Below are 25,338 nucleotides of genomic sequence, written 5' to 3' on the forward strand. Positions count from 1 at the left end.
CGGCTGAGGGGAGACATGATAGAGGTATATAAAATAATGAATGGAGTGGAACAGGTGGATTGTGAAGCGTCTGTTCACGCTTTCCAAAAATACTAGGACTAGGGGGCATGCGATTAAACTACAGTGTAGTAAATTTAAAACAAATCGGAGAAAAGTTTTCTTCACCCAACGTGTAATTAAACTCTGGAATTCATTGCCGGAAAATGTGGTGAAGGCGGTTAGCTTAGCAGAGTTTAAAAAGGGGTTGGATGGTTTCCTAAAGGACAAGTCCATAAACCGCTACTAAACGGACTTGGAAAAATCCAAAATCCCAGGAATAACATGTATAGAATGTTTGTACGTTGGGAAGCTTGCCAGGTGCCCTTGGCCTGGATTGGCCGCTGTCGAGGACAAGATGCTGGGCTCGATGGACCCTTGGTCTTTTCCCAGTATGGCATTACTATGTACTTATGTAAAAGAGAAAAGAAAAGTACAGACAGAAGAAAGAAAGAAGAAAGGGAGAATTTGTCTGGTTCTACTGGAAGAAGGATAGCTGGCAAGAAGACCAGCGAGACCTGAAGTGGTCCACATCTTGTGAACTGACCATCTGAAGAAAGTACCTGTTGGTTCAGCTCTACCGGCCAGAGAGACTGTAATCCTGCATGCTGCAGAGAGCCTGTGCTGTTTCCTAAGAGGGGACTCGCTGTGGAAAACAGCTGGCGGTGTAAGGGAAAACCTGTGTCACTTCATCTGAGAGACCACCTAGAGTCAGCTCGGTGAGAATTACAGGGATTTGTTTCCTATAGTCGGGATTAGCTAGTGGGTTCTTATCTCAGCAAAGGCGGGTTAGTCAGAACTTTGTGATCAGGAAGATGTGCTGCTAACTGTATTACTTCATGACCTAGTCAGTATTACTAATCAGGATTGTGTAATAACCTAGTAACCAGCGATATCAGTGCTTTAGTTAGACAATACATTCTACAGTTGCTTATCAGCATAAGGGAGCTACATTTGTACAGCTGAGCTGTAGTGTAGGGTGTATTATTCTATTTTCTTACCTATATAATAAATTAATATATTTCACAGCAGTGACTTTACTTTTATTCCAGTTCTCTCTAACAGAAGAAAAGTTCTGGTGTAGGCCCAGAACAGCCAGGTTCCTTTATAATATATAACCCCTGGACAGAGCTAGGAAGTTGGTTTAGCCAGACTTCTGTAAACGGAACCTGGGAATTACTCATTGGGTAGCTTGCCCAGAAGAGTTATTCACCTATAAATGCTTACAGGTGAGAGCGAGGAAAGGGCAGGGTGAGGATGCAAAAGGGGCGTGGTGTGGGCAGGGCAGGGTGTGTGTGACATGTGGCCTCTTTTTCAGAGGACAAAATATGGTAACCCTAATCCATGGGCTCTAGCTGCATTCCCTTCATCAACCTCTTTGGCCTCGGTAATCACCTCCTCAGGCATCCATTCCATAGGCTCTATCCATCTCGCTCTCCTCTCCCCAGCTGCTCCCAATGTATCATGAGCCTGCTCAAAAGCCTCCTCCTCCTCCCACCTTGGAACCTGGGAGTTGTAGTCTGGTTTACCTTCTCTAAGGGAGTCTAGTGGCCTCTTCTGGGAGTCAGGGGCATTGCAGCGCTGGTTAGCCTTTCTAGAGGGTTCAGGTGATCCTTCCTGAGGACGCTGGGATCAGTAGTCCTTCCATTTTTCCCACCTCCGCCTGCCTCTCCAGTGCCCCGGGGTCCAGAGTTCCGGTTCCTGGATCTGCCTACCTCCTCACAAGTGTCACAATATATATGCTAGGTCTGTGAATAATAAGACCCTATTATTACACGATCTTCTAGTTCCTTAGATCTAGGCTTTTTGTTCACTACTGAAACTTGCCTTACTGATCAAGATAGTCTGATTCTTACCCAGTAATGTCCATTGTGTTTGGCATTGTTCACGCCCCTGACAAGGTAAAAGAGGTGGTGGATTAGCATTATTATACAGTAGATTTATAAAGGTGTCTTGATTCCGGTACTTATCCAGATTTGGGAAATAATGCTATTCAGATTTCATGATGATGTCACTGTAGTTCCAATGCTATTGGTCTGCGTCTGATTTATTGTCTCCCAGAGACTTGGAGTAAGATAGTTGAAATTATTCTCAAGCAGTTTGTCAGTTCTTAGGGATGTGTATCTTCATGTACAGGATGATTTTAGTACAGATATTTGAATTTTAAAGCATTTTAAAATCGTATGATTTGTTTTATCATAATGGCGGACCTACTCATGAAAAAGGTCATTCTTCAGATTTTAGTGCAACTTATCCCTCTAATTTAGTTGAATCGCTAGCTTGGTCAATTGTTCCTTGGTTGGACCATTTCAGCTAGATTTTTTATTAATATTGATTATCTAAAACTATTTTAAAACAACCTGTTGGATGGATTACAACTAAGGGCAAACTGAATTCTGACCTTTTTTCATCTGAGATGTTACTTCCCTGCCTCCATCTGGGTCCAATGTTGACTCTTTAAACTCTTGTTGGGACTCAGGTCTCTGTAGTGGAGGAGTGGCCTAGTGGTTAGGGTGGTGGACTTTGGTCCTGGGGGAACTGAGGAACTGAGTTCAATTCCCACTTCAGGCACAGGCAGCTCCTTGTGACTCTGGGCAAGTCACTTAAACCCTCCATTGCCCCATGTAAGCCGCATTGAGCCTGCCATGAGTGGGAAAGCGCGGGGTACAAATGTAACAAAAATAAATAAAAAGGTTAATTCTTCAAGAAACTCCCCAAGGTAAGGTAGGGAAATTGAAACAATTATGCTGACGATTAGAGAAACAATAGCACAAATCTAGGAAGCTGGATTTTCTGCATTATAAGAGGGAGGTAGCAAATGCTAGAAAATCTTATAGTAGGATAGTTGGTTCTGCTTCAATTAATAGCAAAAAAAACATTGTGCTCTTGTAAGAAATTTAACTAATCAGTCTTTATTTTCTAATGATTCCAATATTTTGATGCCTTCAGCATAAGCTCTGGCTGACGTTTTTGCTGATTTAACATTCTTCGTGATTTGCTGCTGGTAATTTCCATAATCAGTAATGAGATAGATAGTATTACCTCTGTAATTGCTGATCAAATTTGGGGTAAGTTTAAGCCAATGACTGTGGAAGAGGTTCATTCTCTTTTGATTAAAAGTTTCAAAATCACAATGTTGTTTGGATAATTGTCCTGTTTCATTGTTTTCCACCAACCCTCAGACTGTTCTATCGTGGCTTGTTTCCTGAATTAATGATTGGATATTATTTGACACTTTATCTTTAGGTATGGGTTGGTATAGTTCTTAGCCCTTACCCAAAGGTTCTAATTTAGATTTGATATTACCTTCTAGTTACCGTCCAGTGGCAAACATCCCTTTCTTTAATTAGGGTCCCTTTTACTAAGCTGCGTAAGCGTCTACGCGCACCCAACATCCACCAAAATAGAGTTACTGCACAGCTACCGCATGGCCCTTGCTTTCATTTTGGCGCACGTCTGCTATGCGCGGCCAAAATTTTTTTTTATTTTCTGGTGCACGTCAGCTACGCGTGCCAATTGGCATTTGGCATGTGTAGGTCATTACTGCACAGTTACCGCGTCAGACTTTACCGCTAGGTCAATGGCTGGTGGTAAGGTCTCAGACTCAAAATGGACACGTAGCAATTTTCATTTGACGCACGTCCATTTTCGGCAAAATTTAAAAAGGCATTTTTGCAGGTGTGCTAAAAATGATTCTGCGCACGCCCAAAACACATGTCTACACTACCGCTGGCCATTTTCCAGCGCACCTTAGTAAAAGGACTCCTAAACTGACTGAATCTTAGATAAATTTATTATTTGTATAAGTCTCAGTTTGGGTTCAGAACTGTCCAAACTACAGAAACAATGCTAAAAGCATTGCCTATCTACGTGAAAGAGCTATTAGAGTGTGTACGCAAGCAATATTGCTCCAATATCTGCGGCTTTTGATGCAGTTGATCATTCTTTATTGCTTGAGTGGTAATGGTATTTCAGGAACATTATTCACATGGTTTCGTGAACTTCTATACAACTGGATCTATTGTGTCCAGTTGAATAAATCATTTTCTAAATTTGGGCGCCAGGGTGCGGTGTTCCACAGGGTTCTGTGCTATCCCTTAGCCTTTAAAATTTTTTAATGAGTACACTGGTAGAACTTGATTTGGGAGAACTTCTTTTGTCTTATGCTGATGATATTCTGTTATTATCAATTCCTGTTGAAAGCTCTGACTTCATTAGTAAGATTTTGTTGGGTATTTATTATTTAATGAATAAGATACAAACATAGGCTTTGGATAATAACTTGAAACAATTCTAACGAAACAAAGGGTATTGTTGTTTAGGAACATAGATACTATTGTTCCCTCATGATTATGTTGTTGAACGATCAAATTTTCCCATTTGAAACTGAATCCAAGGTTCCGGGTGAGATATTGGACTCTTCTTTCTCATACAGTCCACAAGTAACTAACTGTGGCTCTTAAGATCTTACTTTATCAAGCTGCATTTGCTATATTAATTCAAATGTTATTTTACCACATCTTGATTACCATAACACTCTTTACCTTGGTTTATCTACAAACTACTGAAGAAGTTACAACTTACACAGTATACTTCAGCTAAATTAATTTTCAAACTCAGTACATATAGTAGTGTAGCCTCATATTTCGAATCTTCACTGAACAAATTTATGAATTGGAAGCCAATTTAAAACATTATGTTTGTTTGTTTTTCAAATTCTGCACAGCGATACTTCTGAGTTATTGATAAACATAGTTTCTATTACCTTCCCTAGATTGTCGCATCATTTAAGTAACTTTTGGCTGTTATTATGCCTTCCTTTTTTTTCATATATATATCATCAGAAATAACTCAATTTTTTCAGTCTTGGGGGTTTCTCTTTGGAATTCCCTTCCCACGAACTATAAGACATTAATTGAATTATTTAGTATTCCAGAAAAAGATTAAAACTTTTTTATTTGAGTGACTCTAACATGCTGTTTAGTTTTGGAAGGTTTTATATTATGGTTATCAGAAGCGGAGCCAGGTTGAAGGCGCAGGGGGATCGAGAGTGGACTTCTGCTAGCGCGTGTTTTAAATGCCAACACATTGAGTAAAAAGTAGGCTCTGGCACCAGCGGAAGTCTGTTGGGGGAGCGGCCGCTCCCTGGCGCCCCTAGCTACGCCACTAATGGTTATGTAATGTATGACAAGTTGGCTTTTTAATTTCTATTTTTCAAACATCGCAATGAACCTTTCTTGGGGAAATTAGTAGTTTATAAGTGTTGTACTGATATTAACACCTATGTTGTGTTCTTGTAATTATAGTCGTATGTAAACAAAAGAGAGGGAACAAAGTACAAAACTAAAGTCCAAACAAAAAAAACAGCACCACGGGCCTTTAAAAATGGAACACAGTTCTTTAATGAATGAGCCTTGACAAAAAGACCCGACACGGCCGTGTTTCGGTGACTAGCACCTGCATCAGGGGTCACAGTGATGACGTGGAAAACTTGGGGAATAACTCGAATATATTCCTCTACAATATATTATTCCTTACCCCACGTCTCATGTAGTAAAGCTACAAAGCACCAAGGCACTTTCACTTTCTGTATCAAAATGGATCCATCTTTTTGTCAAGGCTCATTCATTAAAGAACTGTGTTCCATTTTTAAAGGCCCGTGGTGCTGTTTTTTTTGTTTGGACTTGTAATTATAGTCAACATATGTTTAATGAAGGTAGTACACAAATATAATATATTACTACTACTACTACTTATCACTTCTATAGCACTACAAGGCATACGCAGCACTGTACACTATAAATGAAAAAACAGTCCCTGCTCAAAGAGCTCACAATCTAAATAGGAGTCAAAAGCAGCGTTAAGAGGTGAGGCTTTTAGCCCTGGATTGAAAACGGCCAAAGACGGGGCTAGTATATGCTGTTTAAAAATTATTTATGTATATTTTGTGATGATATGTTTCTGACTGTATTGCATATATATATAGAGGGGCAAATTTGAAAGAAACGTCTTAGTCGGAATTTGGACGGTTTACAGACGTCCAAATTTGGAGGTGGGGAGAAGGTCATTTTCAAAAAAAGATGGACGTCCATCTTTTGTTTCGAAAATACCAAGGATGTCCTGTGATTTGGACATCCTTGTTTTTGGTCCATTTTCGAACCAAAAAAAGGTCCAAATGCAAGACATCCAAAACAGAGGGGGCGTGGCTTAATGGTTAGTGCAGTGGGCTTTGATCCTGGTAACATGGGTTCAATTCCCACTGCTGCTCCTTGAGACTTTGGGCAAGTCAAATACAGAAAGGCCATTTTTGGATTTGACATCTAAGTCTGAATTTGGACGTATTTTGTAAAACACCCAAAATCAGAACAGGAAAGGTCATTTTCTACAAAAAAAAAAAGAAGTATTTTTCTTTTGAAAGTGCTGTTTGGAAAAATGTTTTATGATTTGGGGGAGTAAGGGGAGGTGATCCCCGAGTCCCTCCAGTGGTCACCTGGTCATTTGGGGCACCTCTAGTGTGGAGTAGAGGACTAGCCTAGTGGTTAGTGCAACAGACTTTGATCCTGGGTAAGTAGGTTCAATTCCCACTGCAGCTAATCATTATAAAAACAGGTCTAGCTCAAAACGTCTAAGTTTTAGACTTGGACATCTTTGTTTTGGTTCCATTATCGCTGAAAGACGTCCATGTCTTAGAAATGCCCTAGTCCCGCCTTGAACACATCCCTGGCACGCCCTCTTGAGATTTGGACGTCCTTCTGACGGACTGCAGTTGGAGACGTCCAAAATCGGGTTTCGATTATACCGATTTGGACGTCCCTGGGAGATGGACGTCCCTGTTCCGATTTATGTCGAAAGATGGACGTCCATCTCTTTCGAAAATGAGCCTGATAGTACCTGAAACTTAACAGAGAGCCAATTAACTAAGGGCCCTGTTTACTAAACCACGCTGTAGGCGCACTAACTTTTTAGCACACACTCAAAATTAGCGCACGCTAACGCTACAGACACCCACAGGAATATAATGGGTGTCTCTATCGTTTGCGCGCTTACAGCACAGCTTAGTAAACAGGGCCCTAAATGTAAACAAATCAAATATTCTCTTGTTTATCAACACATCCAGTCCTTTAAAACTTTTTAAAACCTCTCTTTTCTCTTCTAATTCACCTCCCACTTAGCTTTTCTCTTCCCTTTCCTTACTGATTTCCATCCCCCCTCTTCCCTCTTGTATGCCCCCTCCATCGTCAGCTTTGATTTGTTTTTATTGTAAACTGCTTAGTCGCCAGTATTGGATCTATTTGCGGTATATCAAGTACAAGAAATAAATTAAATAAAATACAAAAGGGGTCAATGTCCATCTGTCTACCTGCTTGTTGGCATAACAACTTACTTAAACAAAGGATGGAAGTTCTCACAATTAGCATGTAGAAATGTGTAAATATATAACTATTTTTGGAGAACCAAACCTCCCAAAAAATCCCCAATGTTTTCTATGCAAAAAAACTTATAGGCCTCAAGCTGACCAGAATTCCATCTTTTTTTTTTTTTTTAGCAGTATTTCTACATTTTTACAAACTAATAGTAAAAAAAAAATGACTAGAAATACTACATTTGAAAATAAACATTCAGAAGAAAATTAATAAATCATTTAGTCCACACTTTGGAGCTAACAAGTGGTGACACCTGAAAAAGAAAAATAGACCAAGAAAACAATTTCCAAAGCGCTGAACAGGTATATAACTTAAATTTACAAAATAGTTCCACTTCTACCTAACTCAACCAAAGAAAAATTATTTAAGTAACATCTTCTTCAAGAACATGGTCTACAAAAATATAACTATTATTCCCATAGGTGACCATACATGTATTTGCAGGGAAGCGTTAAGAAAAAGTGGCTCCTGCAGACAACTCCAGGTTTCAAATGCAGAAATTGCTTCCTACGAAGCTGTGTTTGTCTGGCTACCTCAGGGAACATAAACCTGATGATTACAAAAAAAATCATATTTTTTTCTGCTTCAGAATTTAGCCAGTAAGGTACCTTGTTTGGTAATTACGCCTTCAGATAACTCCAATTGAGACATGTCAAGACTATCTATTGATACAATCTGATCTAAATTACCTTCTTCCTTAGTCACCTTGAAGCATCTCAAAATATAAAATATATTCTGAACTAACATAAGAACAGCCATATTGGGTCAGACCAATGGTCCGTCTAGCCTAGTATCCTGCTCCCTCCCCCTGCCTCGCACGTGCTAACCATACCTTTGTTGGCAGGGACACCGAGGCCCCATCAGGCAAAATACATACAGTGCTCGAGCCGCTTCCCTCCTCCTTGTGTCACTTCCTACTTGCAGATGACATATGCAAGAAGTCATAAGAAAAGCCATACTGGCCAATCCAGTCACAAGTACCTGGCAGAAACCCAAATAGTGGCAACATTCCATGTTACCAATCCTAGGGTAAGCAGTGGTTTCCCCATTTCTATCTCTATAGCAGACTATGGACTTTTCCAACAGGAACTTGTCCAAACCTTTTTAAAACGCAGATACGTTAACAGCCATTACCAGCAGCAACTTCCAGAGTTTAACTTTTCTTTGCGTAAAATTGTATCAGCTTGAGGATATTGTAAAATCTCTTTCAGGTACATTTTGAGAAGTTCAAAAAGTGCCAGGTATGGGTCAGTGGAAAACTTAAAAATCTAAGATTATGGATTTTTTTAATTTTCAGTGACCCACTACATCTCGAAATCCCATTTAAAACTACCCTCATTCCACCTCCACCAATCTTCCAGCACTTTGACACAGAACATCATAGGCAAATAAATAGCTGGTGAAGGATGGCACCAAGCTTTCAAAAATCACATCCTCCATATTTCCAAATTCTTAAACATATATCATATATACCTGCCCCTAGTACAGCTAGTAAAAAATGGTTCTGAAAGGCAGTTTCCAAAACATATCTCCCCACACATACACATCCCAGATACAGAGTCATAGCTCCCTAAAAACACACATAACCCTTAGTTCTTTCCTACCCTTATAACCCTCGTCCACACAAACCCATACTGCATCATTCTCCCTACACACATCCTTATATTCCCCCACATATATTCCTCCCAGCCACCCACTCATCTCCTACAGACACAGCCATACCTCTCAAAAATATATCATATATAAACCACTATCAACCCAATCACTATACCAAGCCTGTCTACATACCTCCAAATGCCCCCTCCTGTCCTGCAAACACCGCCAAGAATACAACCCCTACCACAAACATACAAGCCTCCCACACATTCAGCCTACACCCTCCCTCAAAAACATATACACACAAGCCCCCCCATATATGGAAAACCCCTTCATAGACATCCTCCCACATATACATAAGCCTTTACTTCTTATACAAACACACAGACTGCCAAATGTTCTGACAGTCATAAACACACACACTCAGAATCTTCATCCATGGCATACAGTCTCTTCACACACATGCGTATCACATTTTCCATCTACAACTGTTCACGCTTGTGTGTCTCTTGCACAGAATAATTGGTCAAAGAGCATCAGTTTTTTCTCCCTTGTATTCTCGAAGTGCCATTGCGATGAATGCACCACATAAGCCTCTCCTTTTCTGTCCAGTTAAGAATTTGAGCAATAACTGGACATGGGTGCAGTATGGTCTCCCAGCAGACCTACCCTATGAGCCCTCTCACATGTGAAAGTAATCTCTCCGGATTCAGAAGTCCCAGCTCTTCCGGTAGCCAGCGTTCAAAAATAGCTACCAGTTCCAAATTCTCACGGTCTCTAGCAGCTCTATTAGATGAATGCTATTGCATTCAACCATAACCACATAGGCCATACATAGCAGCTCAAGAGGGGTCTTGAGACAGCCAGCCCATACATCCTGCGCAGAGATTCCTGACCTCTGCTTCACCCCACCCTTCGAGTGTGAGAATCAAGCTTTTCTCTTGTGTCCTCCAAAGCAGATTATAATTTATTGAGTTTGTCTTCAAGCACTGCAAGAAAGTTTTAGAAAATCTCTTGAGTGAACTTGTCTGCCAGGATCATTGAGATGCTGTCCTGTTCAACCACCAGCTTTACGTCTAAGTCTTTGCTTTGCTCTCATTGCACCTATGGGATTTGCATTCCACCTACCAAACTCCAAACGGGAGGCATCCAATGTGTCTTTTTTTTAAATTAAGAATGTCACAAGAAGTCAGAGAACAAAAATACAATATAGCCCACATCAGGGAAACAATGTGTCCTTTTGAGCTCTACAGTTACCTCAGGCTGCTACAGTCACTAAGAAAAACTTGGGGTGTGCCTAGGTTAAACTTTAACTGGATCTCATGGGAGCTCTCTGAAAACATGATGCTCAGTTCCTCTGCATGCTGTAAGTTCATTTTCCTTCTACAACGTTCACTGGAAAGCATTCCTAAGTCATAGCGTGCATAATTTCTCAACTTGTTTAGTAAACTAGAGATCTGGGGGTTTAATAACTAATATATTTAGAGACAAGGAAAAATCTGGAGGTAAATATTTGTACAGCATTGGTTCCAAAATAAGTTAATATTTAAAATGCCAGAGAATAATTACCTACAGTTTCTCCAATTTTGGTCTGCTTCTGACATTTTCTCATTCCTCTACTTAACCTCCACCCACTGCCATAGATTTGTTCCTTCTCCACCCCTTCCCTCTGCAATCTATTCCAAAGTGTCAAACTTTCAATTTTGGTCTGGAAAAATGTTTGTTTGTTTTTTAAACAGGCTGATCAGAAAGCATATTTGCATAAATATACATATTTACATATTAAAAGTAAAAATCAAGTCTCTTTCTGCTGTTCCAATCAATTTTTGGCTATTTTATTGGGGAGAAGTCTTAGTGACTGGTGCTAGGAAGGGAGGAAAGGGACAAAGATTTCAGAGAATAGGTAGGGGTTATCAAAGAATGGACAGAGGGACAGACATTGGAAGTCATGGTGGAGACAGAAAAAAGTAAATATGCAGAAGGCAGCTGGGGGACAGGAATGAAGGGAGGAAAGTAGAAAGAGATCCTGGATTAGAGAGGGTATGAGGGATCAAAGAGGAAATGACATATACTCCTGACTGTCCTAGTGGAAAGTCGGGGCAGGTGATCCTCACCCATGCTGTCTTCCTCAGCCAAAATGGCTGCCCGTGACCTTCCAGCAGCAGTCTCACAATATTGCTGCTGGAGGTCGGTGTGCCTTCCTTTTGTGTGAGAACTCCATCTGCATTTAACATCATCTCTTAGAGAGACCAGTACTAGAAGAGAAAACCATTCCATTCTGTTTAAGTAAAAAAAAAACCTCCTTTGAATAGCTTACCTTTCACGGTTTCCATGAAGACATGTTTCTGTTTTGTGGAGATCTTTTCATCTACAAGAATTCCATGGAAAATTCGTCCAAAAGTACCTGAAGCAAAAGATTGTCAAAAGAATTATAAGCCCATTTCAACTAATATTTATAAGAAATATTATTTTAGAACAATTTGTTAAAGATTTCTAAATATATAACTGAACTAAAGGTGAGAACATTTAATTTCTATTAGTCTGGGATAGTCAGACTCTTAGCTGATGTCTTGATGCATGCATCAAGACATTTCAGACAGAGTAGTTCATATTTAAATTTGGAGCTTCCTCCTTTAGGACATTGCGAGTTTGGAACTTTGTATCAGACAACACCAGTTAAGATGCAGGATCTGCAAACTGGACTTCCCAAGTGCCTGTGTAAGAAAGTATATTAATCAAAAATTTGGGGTTATTTAAATTAAAGCTAGAGTCCACTTAGTAATAAATCAATAAACATGGACACACAAAACCATTCATTCATCTCCAGCCACTCACACACAGGTTTTTCATTAATAGTGAATCAATGCTTTTTCAACAAGTTAGTTAGCCCTCTAAACAGGCCAGACCTCAACTTACTTAGTGTTCAGCTGAACTTTACTTAATAAGCAACAAATATCACGTTACTTCCCCTCATCTCTGTCTTATTACTGCAGGGAAGAATGTGAAACAGTTCCACGTCACTTCAGCAAGCTGCCAGCCTTGTTGTGTTCATCAATCCAAGCATCATAACAGAAAACTGTAAATCCAGTGTCAGAATGTGTGAATGACTGAACTTCAGATAACGCATGGGATAATCTTCAGCTTCACTCCTCTCTATACTGGGGACCGCGCATTTCACTAGTTGCTTCATTAGGAGGAGCAAACGTATACCCAAAGCTAAAGGTTCAGTCAACGGGTCTCAAAAATCCTCACCAGAATCCCATGACTGAACTTTTTACCTCCAGGTAATGCAAAAAGCATTGATTCACTATTAATGAAAAAATCTGTGTGGAGTGGCTGGAGATGATGAATGGTTTTATGTATCCATGTTTACTGATTTGTACTAAATAAAAAATATTTGATATGATTATCTACAGTTTAATTAATAGGTTTTAAGAAAAGTATATGCTAAATTACATCTTGATCTCTGTAAGAGTAAGTTGCTTTACATTGTGGTAAGCCAGTGATATCTGGAATGGTGTTTTACTTGCCCGATAGAAATGCCCTACACTGCCGAGCCATATATAGAATACATCAAGGTAAATGATAGAGAGTCTAGATTGAATTTGTAATTGATTCATTTTAAATCTACCATGATAATGAATCTATATGGAGACAGACCTTGAAACAGCTATATGGCGAAACATGAATTCATGTCAGTTTGATGGGTCTCCTGTGGGTCATTCCATGCCAAGTGGTCTAAAATTAAAAAAAGTTCCCACCATCATGTTCTCCAATTTTGTTCAAATTTTATCTGTTGCGTGAGTCAGGTGTTAAACTAAGTTTCCCAAAATTTGAGGTCTCTAACTGCAATAGTTGCAGATCTAGACCCCCTTTTCTGAAGGTTTCAGTCCATAAGCATGCGACATTTACCAAAATGCCATTTTTGGGGTCTAATAAAAACCAAACACATTTATAAGAATGGCTAAAAAAATTCAAATCCTGTGGTTTTTGATGCTAATTCCGATGAAATACATTTAACATGATAGATTGCAAAATCCAGTCAAACAAGTTGACTCAAAGTGTGCATCAAAATTGGTCGCGACTCATCGGAACATATTTGGACCAATATTCAGACCGCAACAACTTCCATGCAAACAAAGATACGGACTTGAAATTTTGAACAAGCATTATGCTTGTGCTGGACATAATACTGCCAGATTCCAACTAACCAGCATCTATAACCGCCCTGCAGGATCTCTCAAAGTTGGCACTGTCAGCGCAAATGGTAAAATGTACCAAAGTTCAAAGCCAATTATTAAAGAGTCTGCCTGAATCAGCTTGTGAACAGTATCAGCTGAAAGAGAAAATTGTGCTCTACAACACTGTTATGTTTTTGTTTTGCAATGCCACCATTAAGTAGCCATTTACTCAGGTTAAAGTATGTTATATTTAGTATGCTTGCAACTATTGTAGTTAGAGACCTCAAATTTTGAGAAACTTCGTTTAACACCTGACTCACGCAACAGATAAAATTTGAACAAAATTGGAGACATGATGGTGGGAAGGTTTAGACCATTTGGCATGGAATGACCTCTGTTTTGAATTTTATATATATAAAAAATTTATAAACGGATGAAGAAATAAATAAAAGATAAGTATCCTTCATATTTTTGACAGTATATGAGAAGGACTTTGTACTTTATGGATCAATGAAGATTACATATTCACCCTATATTTGATTGGCTAAGTTATTGCCTGAGAGTTTAATTATGCGTTTCTGGCAGATCCATTAACATTTAAATAATCCTTCTATATATTACGTTTAATGCTGTGGGAGCTCTATAGATAACACCCATGTAGATACAAGTTCCATTTTCTCTTTCTAAGATGATCCATATTGCTTCTTCTTTTCCCCAGGTTCCCCGCATTTCAGCTGTTCTAATACAGTTCCACTCCCCCACATTTTTGGCCCTCCCTATCCTTCTTAACACCTCCCTATCCTTCCTAACAAAAGTCATAGCCCAGTATGGTTGGATCCCATGTAATGGAATCATTGACTCATGTCTCTGTAATACCAACAATATTCAAGTCTGCCTCAAATATCAGGGCTTGCAAATCTTGAACCTTTTTACTTCGACTACAAGCATTTGTGCTCACTGCTTTCCATGTGTTAAGTGAGTTGTTTAAATGGTTTTCTATAGCAACATTACCTTCCCCACTGTTGTCATGTTTTTGCTGGGGGTGACTTTCTGAATTCCTTTGATTCCTTTTGTCACCCCCACCCCCTAGTTTAAATGTCTAGAAACATAGGCCCTGATATTCAGACGACGGGAGATAGCCGGGCTATTTACCGCAGTCCATGCTGAACCCGAATATTCAATGGCAGGCCATTTCTGGTGACCAGCACTGAATATCCAGTTTAACTTTAGCCAGTTTCATCTTTTCAAGCTGGCCAGTTAAGTTGGCGCTGGCCAAAGTTATTACACCTATTGTGGCAGCCAAATATAGCTAACTCCGCAATGAAAATCGCAGGATAGCCAGTTATATCGTGTGATATAACCGGCTATCTTTAAGTCGCTACCCGGTGGTATTCTGCTTGGATAGCTGGCTATTCGGTGCTGAATATCACCAGATAGTCAGTTAAGTGCCATTTTGGTGGTCATTTCCCTTTAAAAATATCAAGTGGATACTGTCTGAATTTCTCCCCAAAGATCCTTTTTCCTGTCACAGAAATATGTAGCCCATCATTTCTACATACTGCCCCGTCCTTCTATCTATCTAAAACCACCTTCTTTACAATAGGCTTCAAGCCACTTATTCAACTCCATTTTACATAGACTCCTCTCCCTTTCCATATGTAGGAATAACTTCAGAAAAAGCTACAGCCCAAACCAAAGATTTGAGTCCCGTCCCAAATTTCTGGAATACTCTGTGCTCCAAACTTGCTATTGTTGGTCACATCAAATCAATATTAGTATTAGAATCCTTACTCTCTTCTCTGACCACATTTAGTATTTGGTTGGTACTTCTGGTAGCAGAGAATCCTGGAAGGCATTTCACTTGGTTGGGACCCTTGAACTGTGTTCCTAAGTTAATGCCTCTGAATAAAGAGTCTCTTAGCAGTAGCGCAATTCTCTGTGCGACACACAGGACATTTTGATGACATAAACTTCATTACCTACAGCATTAAATGTCCTTCTTAGGAAAAAGTTATATATTTGTGTACTACATGCCATGTCTTATTACAGGATGTTTATAATATTATGTTCTCTACTAGAAAAGAAAAGACAACCCGAATAATTTTCATGTTCCACGGTGTTGCTACAAATTTCTGTGAACTACAAAAGCATAAAGGACATTGAATTTCCAACCAAGCATTTCTACTGTGAGCGTCCACTTGGTGGATGCTAGACTCCCCTGATGACACTTCCCCTCTGTTGCTCACAGTAAAGCAACAGCTATCCTTCCCCATTCCCTTGATAATAAGAATGAGTACCTTTTTTCCTAAATCTGATTATTCTGATATCAGTATAATTAATGATAATTTATTGACTATTAAGAAATTGGATACTACCCAAAAACACTAAATCTTTCAGTCCAATTATGCATCTTTTTGGGATAAGAATACACGAAAATTAAGATTTAATAACTTTCCATTTGCTTTGCGTTCATGGATTTCTCTAGGTATACAACGCTTCACTGATATAATGGATAGTAAGGTAAAATTATGTCTTACCTGATAATTTTCTTTCCTTTAATGCAGCAGATGAATCCAGGAACTTGTGGGTTAAGTCCGCCTACCAGCAGGTGGAGATAGAGATAAACAAACTAAAGGCAGTAATGCCAGACGGCCAGCCCCTTCCTCAGTTAGTATGTCATTCATAAGCAGTAACCAAGGCCAAAAATATGAAACCAATAACAACCAGAAACCATTCTCACTATTAAAAAGAGAACCAAATAAGAACCTCGAAATAACTCCAACTTGTTCCAAAAATTGGAATCCTTGCCGTGGTCCCATATCTGACTGAACTCTGCAAAAGAGAACCCAGAAGGACAAAACAGTCACCCTGTGCGGAAAACGAAAAAACAGTCGGCTGAACTAGGGAGGGATTCTGGATTCATCTGCTGCATTAAAGGAAAGAAAATTATCAGGTAAGACATAATTTTACCTTTCTTGTCACCTGCAGCAGATGAATCCAGGAACTGGTGGGATGTACCAAAGCATTCCTTAAGTAGGGTGGGAAGCCGACACTGCCCGCACCAACACTCTCCGCCCCAAACTCGCATCCTCCCGAGCATACACGTCTAGCCTGTAATGCTTCGCAAAAGTATGACGGGAAGCCCAAGTAGCCGCCCGACAAACCTCTTCCAGAGATAAGGCCAACGCCTCCGGCCAAGAAGCCGCCTGCACCTAAACAGAATGAGACTTCAGGGCCACTGGAGCAGGGCTGTGGAGTCGGAGTCGGCAGCAATTTTGGGTACACTGAGTCGGAGTTGGAGTCGGCAAAAATGTACCGACTCCGACTCCTCATACATTTGAATAAAGTACTTCTCTGCTGTGAATAAAGCTTAGTACCTAGTTGTTTCACTAGTGTGAAGTCCAGCTGAACTATTTTGCTGGAGAGCTTCCCTCTGCTCAGTCTCCCTTTGCATTTACTGACCTGCTGTAGAGCACCTCCTCTCTGACCCCACAGTGAACTTAAGCTCCAAGAGAAGATCATTCAGCACACACAGATAAGGCAGCAGAGAGACTCCACCCAACTTCCTCTCTCTCTGCAAGAAGAGCTTTATATTTTAGTGGAAGTGGCACACCATTCACAATGGCAAAAAGAATGTCAGGAAACATGACAAAGTCTGCTGTTTATGAACACTTTACAATATCAACAGATGGGAAACATTATGTATGTCAATGTATTATAGAAGATTATGATGGTGAAAAAGCATGCGATGCAAAAATTAGCAGTTTCAGTGGTTATGAAAAAAATGCACCTACAAGAGCATCAAATTTAAAAAGACACTTGCAGCGTTTCCATCCTAAAGTGTTAGAAGCTGTGAATGAAAAAGATAGCAATGAAAACATTCCATCTACTTCAGGGTCAATAAAAGATCAGAAATCTACTGGAGGCCAGACACAACTATCAAGATTTTTTACAGCTGACAAAGTTACTATAACAATGACACCAGAAAAATTCAAAAACCACATCATTGAAATGGCAGTAAAGAATAGTATACCACTATCTTTTTTTTCACAACCAGCCTTTTTAGGCTTAAATGGAGAAATGGCTAAAAAGCTTGGAGTTTCTCTGGAACGAGAAAGTATAAGGAAACTTATACTTGAAGAGGCCAAATGTAAGAAGGAAGGACTAAGAAAAAGTCTGAAAGGACGTTTTGTCTTTATTAAAATGGATGCATGCACACGTCACAGAGTCAATTATTTTGCAATTAATGTTAGATTTGCTGATGAAAACATAAAAACAATTACCCGGAAATTAGGAGTAAAGGACACTCAGGCACATCATACCAGTGCGTATCTGTAGAAGTTAGTGGAAGGTGTTTTAGAAGATTTTGAAATTAAAAAGGAACACATTCTATGTATTGTAACTGATAATGCTTCAAATATGTTAAGCACAATTGAAAAAATGAAGGAAGTTGATGAAGAAAGCAGCATACAAATATCAGAAGATGACAGTTCTGCAATTCAAGAAAGCTGTGAAAGTTTGGTTGATATTGCTGAAGAAGCATCTAAGCTTATTACCATTCAACATATGCGTTGTGCTGTTCATACTCTGCAACTAGCAATAAGAGATGGATTGAAGGATCGTCATGCGGCTACACTAATTAGCAAGTTGAGGCAAGTAGCTGTTGCAGCCAGGATCCCTAAAACAGATGCTATTCTGAAGAGACGTGCTGGAAAAGGAGCCATTTTGGATCAAGCAACGTGCTGGGGAAGCACTTACTTGATGATAAAGCATTTGCTTGAACTAAAAGACTTTCTTGAAGAACTGGACAATGTAAATGTTTCATTAAAAGAAAACCAGTGGGCTCAAGTTACAGAATTAGAAAGGCTACTTTCTTACCCTTTTGCTGTTACCAAGAAGCTGCAATATGAAGATTTAACACCAGGTAAATTCTTCTTGGAATGGAAGGGCTTGATATATAACCTTAACAAAAGTGGGGGGTTAATTGCTGATGGCATTGCATCTTCAATGAGGAAAAGAGAGGAGCTCTTGCTGGATAATCAAATTCTCTTAGCTGCTATTTATGTTGATCCAATGAGCCGAATTTTGTTGAGCAGTGACCAAATTGCTACAGGAAAACAGGCACTCTATGACATAGCAGTTCGCATGAAAGGGTTGCTACCTGAAACTCATAAACCACTGGATGAAGCTAAAGCTATAAATACTGGTGGTAATGGTAACTCACGTTCATCCTCTTTAAATGAAGAAGAGAATTTTCAAGCCTATTTGGACAAAATGGAAGCTTCAAAAGCAAAGCGATGTCAGTTAAGCATGGAAAAGCAACCTGTAAATGTCCATATAAAGAAATTCATGCAAGAGTTTTTTAAAGGATTAAAATAAGAGGAAAAGTTTGACCGCTCATCAAAACTGACTATAGAAGAAGCCATCATTGTTTATCCAGAGATTGTCAGTGATGCAGCTAGAACCGTAACAGCAATGCCACCCACCCAAGTCAGCGTTGAAAGACTGTTTTCAGCACTGAAAATAATCAAATCAGTTTTAAGGGCTTCTATGAAGGAGGATCTGGCAGAAGCAATTCTGTTTTTAAGAACAATATATTAGTTAATTTTGGATTATGTTTAACAGCTATTCTACAGCTATATATGCCAAGTTTAAATAATATATAAGTTGTTTTAGGTTTTCCAAATGTTTTTGGTTTATGTAGGTTAACTTTGATTTTGTTCTAATTTCCAAAGGATGTTGTTCTAGAATTTCCAAAGGATGTGGTTGTTCCAGATTTTTATACTTGCTAATGCTATGATGACTTTATACTTGATAAAAAAAACAATAAACATAACCTTGTTTTTTTTGTGTGTTTTTTTGTTTAAACTTTAGGATTAATGAATATTTATAGTTTCTTTAATAAATAAAATAAAAAGTCACAATGACATAGATTTTAAACCCAAACATTAACATGCAGCCTTGCATGCTGCACTCTTTCAGTCAACATGCAAAAAAAATACATATTAAAAACTGAGGAGTCGGAGTCAGAGGTACCATAAACTGAGGAGTCGGAGTCGAAGGATTTTTGTACCGACTCCACAGCCCTACACTGGAGACGCCCGCCCTTGTAACAGATACGCCGCCCCAATGGCCTCCTTAATCCAGCGAGCAATGGAAGCCTTAGAAGCCGCCTCACTTCTTTTCGATCCCGTCAAGAGCACAAAGAGATGATCCAAGCGTCGAAACGCATTTGAGATCTGCAGGTACCGAAACAAGGCTCTCCGCACATCCAGGAAATGAAGCAACGCAACTCCCCCGGATAATCCTCTCTTCAAAAAGAAGGAAGATAAACTGCCTGATTGACATGGAAAGCCAAAACCACTGTCCAAATCGACACCCCTGCTTCAGAAAACTGCAAAAAAGGATCTCTGCAAGACAAAGCCTGAATTTCAGAAATCCTCCTAGCCGAAGCGATGACCACCAAAAACACTGTCTTAAGTGTAAGATCCTTCTCAGAAACCTTATTCAATGGCTCAAAGGGTGGTGCCTGGAGGGCTCGCAGCACCACATTCAAATGCCACGAAGGGCACGGCTGCCGCAGTGGAGGTCGAAGACGAAGAGCCCCGCGCAGGAAACGGACCACATCAGAGTGAGCTGCTAAAGAGGAACTGTCCAGCTTGCCTCTAAAACAAGCTAGCGCGGCCACCTGAACTCGAAGGGAATTATATACCAACCCCTTTTTGAAGCCTGTCCAGAAGGAACTCCAGAATAACGGGAATGTTTGTCCGAAAGGCGACTCCGCACGTAGAGCACACCACGCTGAGAAAGATTTCCACACTTCTTTGTACGCTGCCGAAGTAGACTGCTTTCGTGCCCCCAAAAGAGTGGCAATGACTGGACCTGAAAATCCTTTCTTCCTCAGCTGCTGCCTCTCAATAGCCAGGCGTTAAGACCAAAGCGGGACGGATTTTCCATTTGAACTAGCCCTTGATGCAGAGTCTTTCTTCTATGTTTGTGCAGCTCTGCGTACGCCTTGTAGCACTATAAAAATGCTAAATAGTAGTAGTAGTAGTCATCGGAAGTCGCAACGGTGGCTCTGCGAGCGCCCGAACGAGATCCACATACCACGGACGCCAGGGCCAGTCTGGGGCCACTAGAACGACTGGCCCTCGATGCCGTCCTATGCGGCAAAAAACTTTCCCTATCAGAGGCCATGGAGGAAAAACATATAGTAGCTGCTGTTCTGGCCAGGGCTGAGGAAGAGCGTCCAATCCTGCGGTTCCTGGCTGCCTTTTGCGGCTGAAGAACTGGGGAACTTTGGCATTGCAAGCCATGGGCATGAGATCCATCACCAGCCTTCCCCAACGCTGACAGATCAGCCGTAATGCCGACAGCGTCCATTCCGCTGGGTCCAAAAGAGTCCGGCTGAGAAAATCCGCTTGAACATTGTATTGACCTGCAATGTGCGCTGCCGACAGACACCAAACATGCACCTCCGCCCACACTAGAAGATGAGACGCTTCTACTGCCAGGGGAAGACTGCGAGTGCCCCCCTGCTGATTGATGTAGGCCACTGTCGTGATGTTGTCCGAGAATACACGAACTGCCTGCCCTTGCAGAAGGTCCTGAAAACTCCGCAGCGCATTCACAACTGCCCGCAACTCCAGACGACTTATCGGCCAAGTCACTTCGAGTGGGGTCCACGATCCCTAGGCTACTCAATGTAGACAATGGGCCCCCAGCCCATAAGAGTGGCATCCGTCATGACTACCACCCAATTGGGAGACGTCAGAAGAACATCCTTCTGCAAATTGGTCAGCCGGCGCCACCAGGCAAGACTGCCCCCTGCCCAGCTCGACCAAGGAAGGCGCCGTTGATAATCCAGCGACGTCGGCGACCATTTGCTCAAAAGGAAACACTGAAGTGGCCGCATGTCAGCCCTCGCCCACAGAATGACCTCCAAGGTCGCCGTCATGGAACCGAGGAGCTGAACATAGTCCCACACTCGGGCAGCACGACAACCCAACAAGGTCCGGACTTGAGAAAGTAATTTGAGCTTTCGCCCCTCGGGGAGAAACACCTTCCCCCACTTCGTATCGAATTGCACTCCAAGGTACTACAGACTCTGAGTAGGAACCAGATGACTCTTGTCCATATTGACCACCCAACCGGATTGCAAAACCGTAATCACACGGTCGGTGACCACTCGACTCTCCTCTGCTGTAGTCGCCCAAATCTGCATGCACTCGAATCCCCTCCTTCTGTAGGAACGCCACCGCCGCCACCACCACGACCTTGGAAAAAGTGCGTGGTGCAGTGGCCATTCCGAAAGGAAGGGCCCGAAACTGGAAGTGCTGATCCAGCACTGCAAATCTGAGAAATCTCTGATGGGGCTGCCAGATGGGAATGTGCAGGTAAACTTCCCTCAAATCGAGAGCCGTCAAAAACTCGCCTGGCTGAACAGCAGCAATAACTGCCCTCAACGTCTCCATGCGGAAGTGACGCACCTGCAAAAACTGGTTTACTTTCTGAGATCGAGAACAGGCTGAAAAGCCCCTCCTTTCTTTGGAACCACAAAGAAGATGGAATACCTATCGTGCCTTTCGAGAGGAGGAACAGGCACGATAGTCCCAATCCTTAGCAGGTCTCGCAAACACTGCAGAACCACTGTCCTCTTGGCCTGCGATATACAGTGGGACGTCAGAAAAAAGTCTGTGATGGGAGAGAAGAATTCTAGCTTGTAACCTTCTCGCACCACATCGAGGACCCACTGGTCTGAAGTAATTCTGGCCCACTCTGGAAGAAACAGAGAAAGGCGATCACCGATCTGCTCTCCTCCTGAGTGGACCTGTGCCCCATCATTGGAGGCCCGAGAAGGAGCCCCCTGACGAGAGGGGGGGTCCCGCCGGACGCTTCTCACTGCAAAAGGAAGAACGCTGCCCAAAACGAGGACGCTGAAAGGCTGCGTTGGACCTCCCCGGGTGATACCATCATGTCTCTCTGAAACGTGACCGCGAGGCTCCCTGCCTGGATGTAGACTTGGGTCTATCCTCCGGGAGACGCTGAGATTTGGAATCCCCCAAATCTTTAACAATCTTTTCTAGGTCTTCCCCAAAAAGCAATTTCCCTCGGAAAGGCAATTTAATGAGCCATTGCTTATAGGCCATAACTGAGGTCTAATGACAGAGCCACAGAAGACACCAAGAGGAAACGGTCAAGGCCATGAGTTTGGCCGAAGCACGGACCAAATCATACAAAGCATCCGCCAAGTATGCCAGCCCAATATCCATCAGCAACATTTGAGGAGTTTCCGGCATATCAGACTCTGAAATCGAATCCAAGACAGCATGTACCCAACTGAGACAAGCTCTAGCCGCATAAGAACTACAAACAGAAGCTTGAAGTGTCAAAGTGGCCACCTCGAAGGCATGTTTTAAAGAGGCCTCTAGCCGTCTGTCTTGCATATCGTTAAGTGCCACACCACCTTCCACTGGAAGAGTAGTCTTCTTAGTGACTGCCGTTACCAGGGAATCCACCCTATGCAGAGCAAACTGCTCCAATCGGTCCGCTGAAACCGGATACAGTCTGGCCATAGCCCTGGCCACTTTCAGCCCTCCATCCGGGTCCGTCCACTGGGCCGAAATCAACTCCTCAATAGCTTCATACACCGGAAAGGCCTTAGAAGGTTGTCTGATACTAGCCATCTTGGGGTTGACCGCCTGAGAAGCCGTAACCTCTGGGTCCTCTATATTCAGGGCTTCCAGCGCCTGAGAGATAAAGGAGGACAATTCCTCCTTACGGAAAATCCTCATGGCCGAAGAGTCCTCTGGTTGGTCAGCGAGGACACCATCCTCCACCTCCTCTATCCCTGTCTGCTCCGAAAGAGCCACCACGCAGGACCCCTCCTCAGACCCCAAAGAAAGTCTAGGCTTTTTAAGGGAGGAGAAATCCTCTGGGCAAAACCCCAAAATCTCTTGGCTACCCCCAGACCCCCTAAGAGGATCAATACCCGAAGCTGCAGCAGTGTGTGTGTGTGGTGGTGGTGGTGGTGGGGGGGGGGGGGGTAAGGCCCTCTTCAGCAAAAAAGCCTGATGGAGCAAAATAAATTCAGGCAAAAACCCCTCCACCGAAACGGAGGAGGCTGCAGCCATGGCCCCTGCACCACAGCGCCTGACACCCCCGACTTCCTTACCAGGGGAGAAGAAACTTTACCTAAAACCGCAACCGACTCCATGGCCGATCGCAAAATGGCACAAGAATCGCCAGGCTCTGGGCAGGAAAGCATGCGGGCCATCGCTCCATCGAGTCCCGCAAAATCAGAGCACCCCGCGCTGCAAAGGCCCGCGCCAAACGCCGTTTCCCGCATCGGGAACAGCGTTTCACAGCCTTAGCTGCCATCGCCCGCCCAAGAAAGGGAACCCTGCAGCACTTACCCTGGACCGGGAAAGCGCGGGAACTGTCAGCTGAGCCGAAGAAAAAAAACTCTCCAACTGGCTCAGACAAGCAGGCAACAGAAAGCAGGACTCAGACGGCAGGAACACAATGCTCTCAGAATAACACACTTCCCCTCTGCTTCACTGTTTTGTTTTGTTTTTTTATAATCTTATGGTTCTCTCTTTTTTTTTTTTAGTGAGGAGGCAGAAACAAACAGGGAAGGAAAGAACAGCAAAAGCCTGTTCAGAGGGAATTTGAGGTGCAGCAGGGACCCCGCAGCTGAGTATGCTGCCAAAGGGGACACCACCAGTCCGCCACCCCTGGCTCAAAATGGCTACCGGCCCAGGAGCACCCTCAGAAGCCTTGGATCCAGGAGCTGGAGAAAAAGCCGTCCACCACCTGCTGGAGATAGAGACATACTAACTGAGGACGGGGCTGTCTGTCTGACGTCACTGCCTTTAGTTTGTTTATCTCTATCTCCACCTGCTGGTAGGCGGACTTAACCCACCAGTTCCTGGATTCATCTGCTGCAGGTGACAAGGAAGTGCTTATTATCATTTAATACTTTATATGATAGGTTTTTACTACCTAATCCCCAATTTTTTAAAGTATTTACAACTTAGGTGAGCAATATCATCTGCTATAACTTCTGTTAATTTAAGCACTAATATACCAAATATTTATCATTTATTAATTTAATATACCACCTGCCTCGCAAGCAAATCGAGGCGGTTTATACATGCAATAATATTTATTAAAGATAGAAAGGAACACCACTTTAAAATAAGAACAGGCAAGCACACAGAATATATACTCTTGTACCATAGTGTTTGAACGAGTCATATCACTCATACAAAGCAGAATTTACATTAGTCAATCTATAAAAAAAAACCATTTCTCACCACAGGAGCAGATTGTCACGTCTATGGCCATAACCCCTCTCCGACTCACCGTATTTCCTGTGGTCAGCTTCTGAGCTGGCTTCTGTCTGCTCTTTGTGAGTTAGTTCTGTCTCTGTGTGCTGGTTGCATTAAATTGTCTGTGTGCTGTCACCAGTTCCAGATTTCAGCCCAGTCCGGTCCAGATCTTCCGGCCTGCCAGACTTGCTTGTTTTGTTTGAACCTGCACAGCACCCTTAGTTGCCTGGTGATTGCAGCAGCTGAGCCTCAGCTCCTGCTGGGCTTATTAGCCATTTTGAAACTCTCTGCTTGGCCTTTGCATTGTCTAAGGTCCCTGGTATGTTGGTGCAATGTGCACTTCTGCCTAGTCTGGTTTCTTGTTTTAGTTTCTTGCCTGAGTCTGCTGTCTGCCCAGACCCGGCTTGTTTCCTGGTTTTCTCTTGTGCCTGCTGCCTGCCCTGACTTGGCTTGTTTTCTGGTTTTCTCTTGTGCCTGCTGCCTGCCCTGACTTGGCTTGTTTTCTGGTTTTCTCTTGTGCCTGCTGCCTCCCCTGACTTGACCTGTTTTCTAGTTTTCTCTTGTGCCTGCTGCCTGCCCTGACTTGGCTTGTTTTCTGGTTTTCTCTTCTGCCTGCTGCCTGTCCCTGACCCGGCTAGTATCCTGTTTTTCTCTTCTGCCTGCTGCCTGTCCCTGACCCGGCTAGAGTCTTGGTTTTCTCTTCTGTCCTGCCTTGCCCAGTAAGTCCTGCCGGCCACTCGCAGTCAGGAGCTCAACTCCTGGTGAAAG

The 25,338-nt window shown here is 42.2% G+C and overlaps 1 protein-coding gene across 2 annotated transcripts in view; it reads right to left on the reverse strand.

The window, feature by feature from the left end:
* The window catches only part of RYK (receptor like tyrosine kinase), a 1,372,566-nt gene that overhangs the window by 684,348 nt on the left and 662,880 nt on the right, over positions 1–25,338 (reverse strand). For both annotated transcript variants that reach the window (XM_030217203.1, XM_030217202.1), the window contains exon 9: positions 11,374–11,460. In XM_030217203.1, the coding sequence (XP_030073063.1) occupies positions 11,374–11,460 (87 nt within the window). The remainder of the gene's footprint in view (positions 1–11,373; positions 11,461–25,338) is intronic.

The sequence above is a fragment of the Microcaecilia unicolor genome, chromosome 10, assembly GCF_901765095.1.
Source record: "Microcaecilia unicolor chromosome 10, aMicUni1.1, whole genome shotgun sequence".
Taxonomy (NCBI): domain Eukaryota; kingdom Metazoa; phylum Chordata; class Amphibia; order Gymnophiona; family Siphonopidae; genus Microcaecilia; species Microcaecilia unicolor.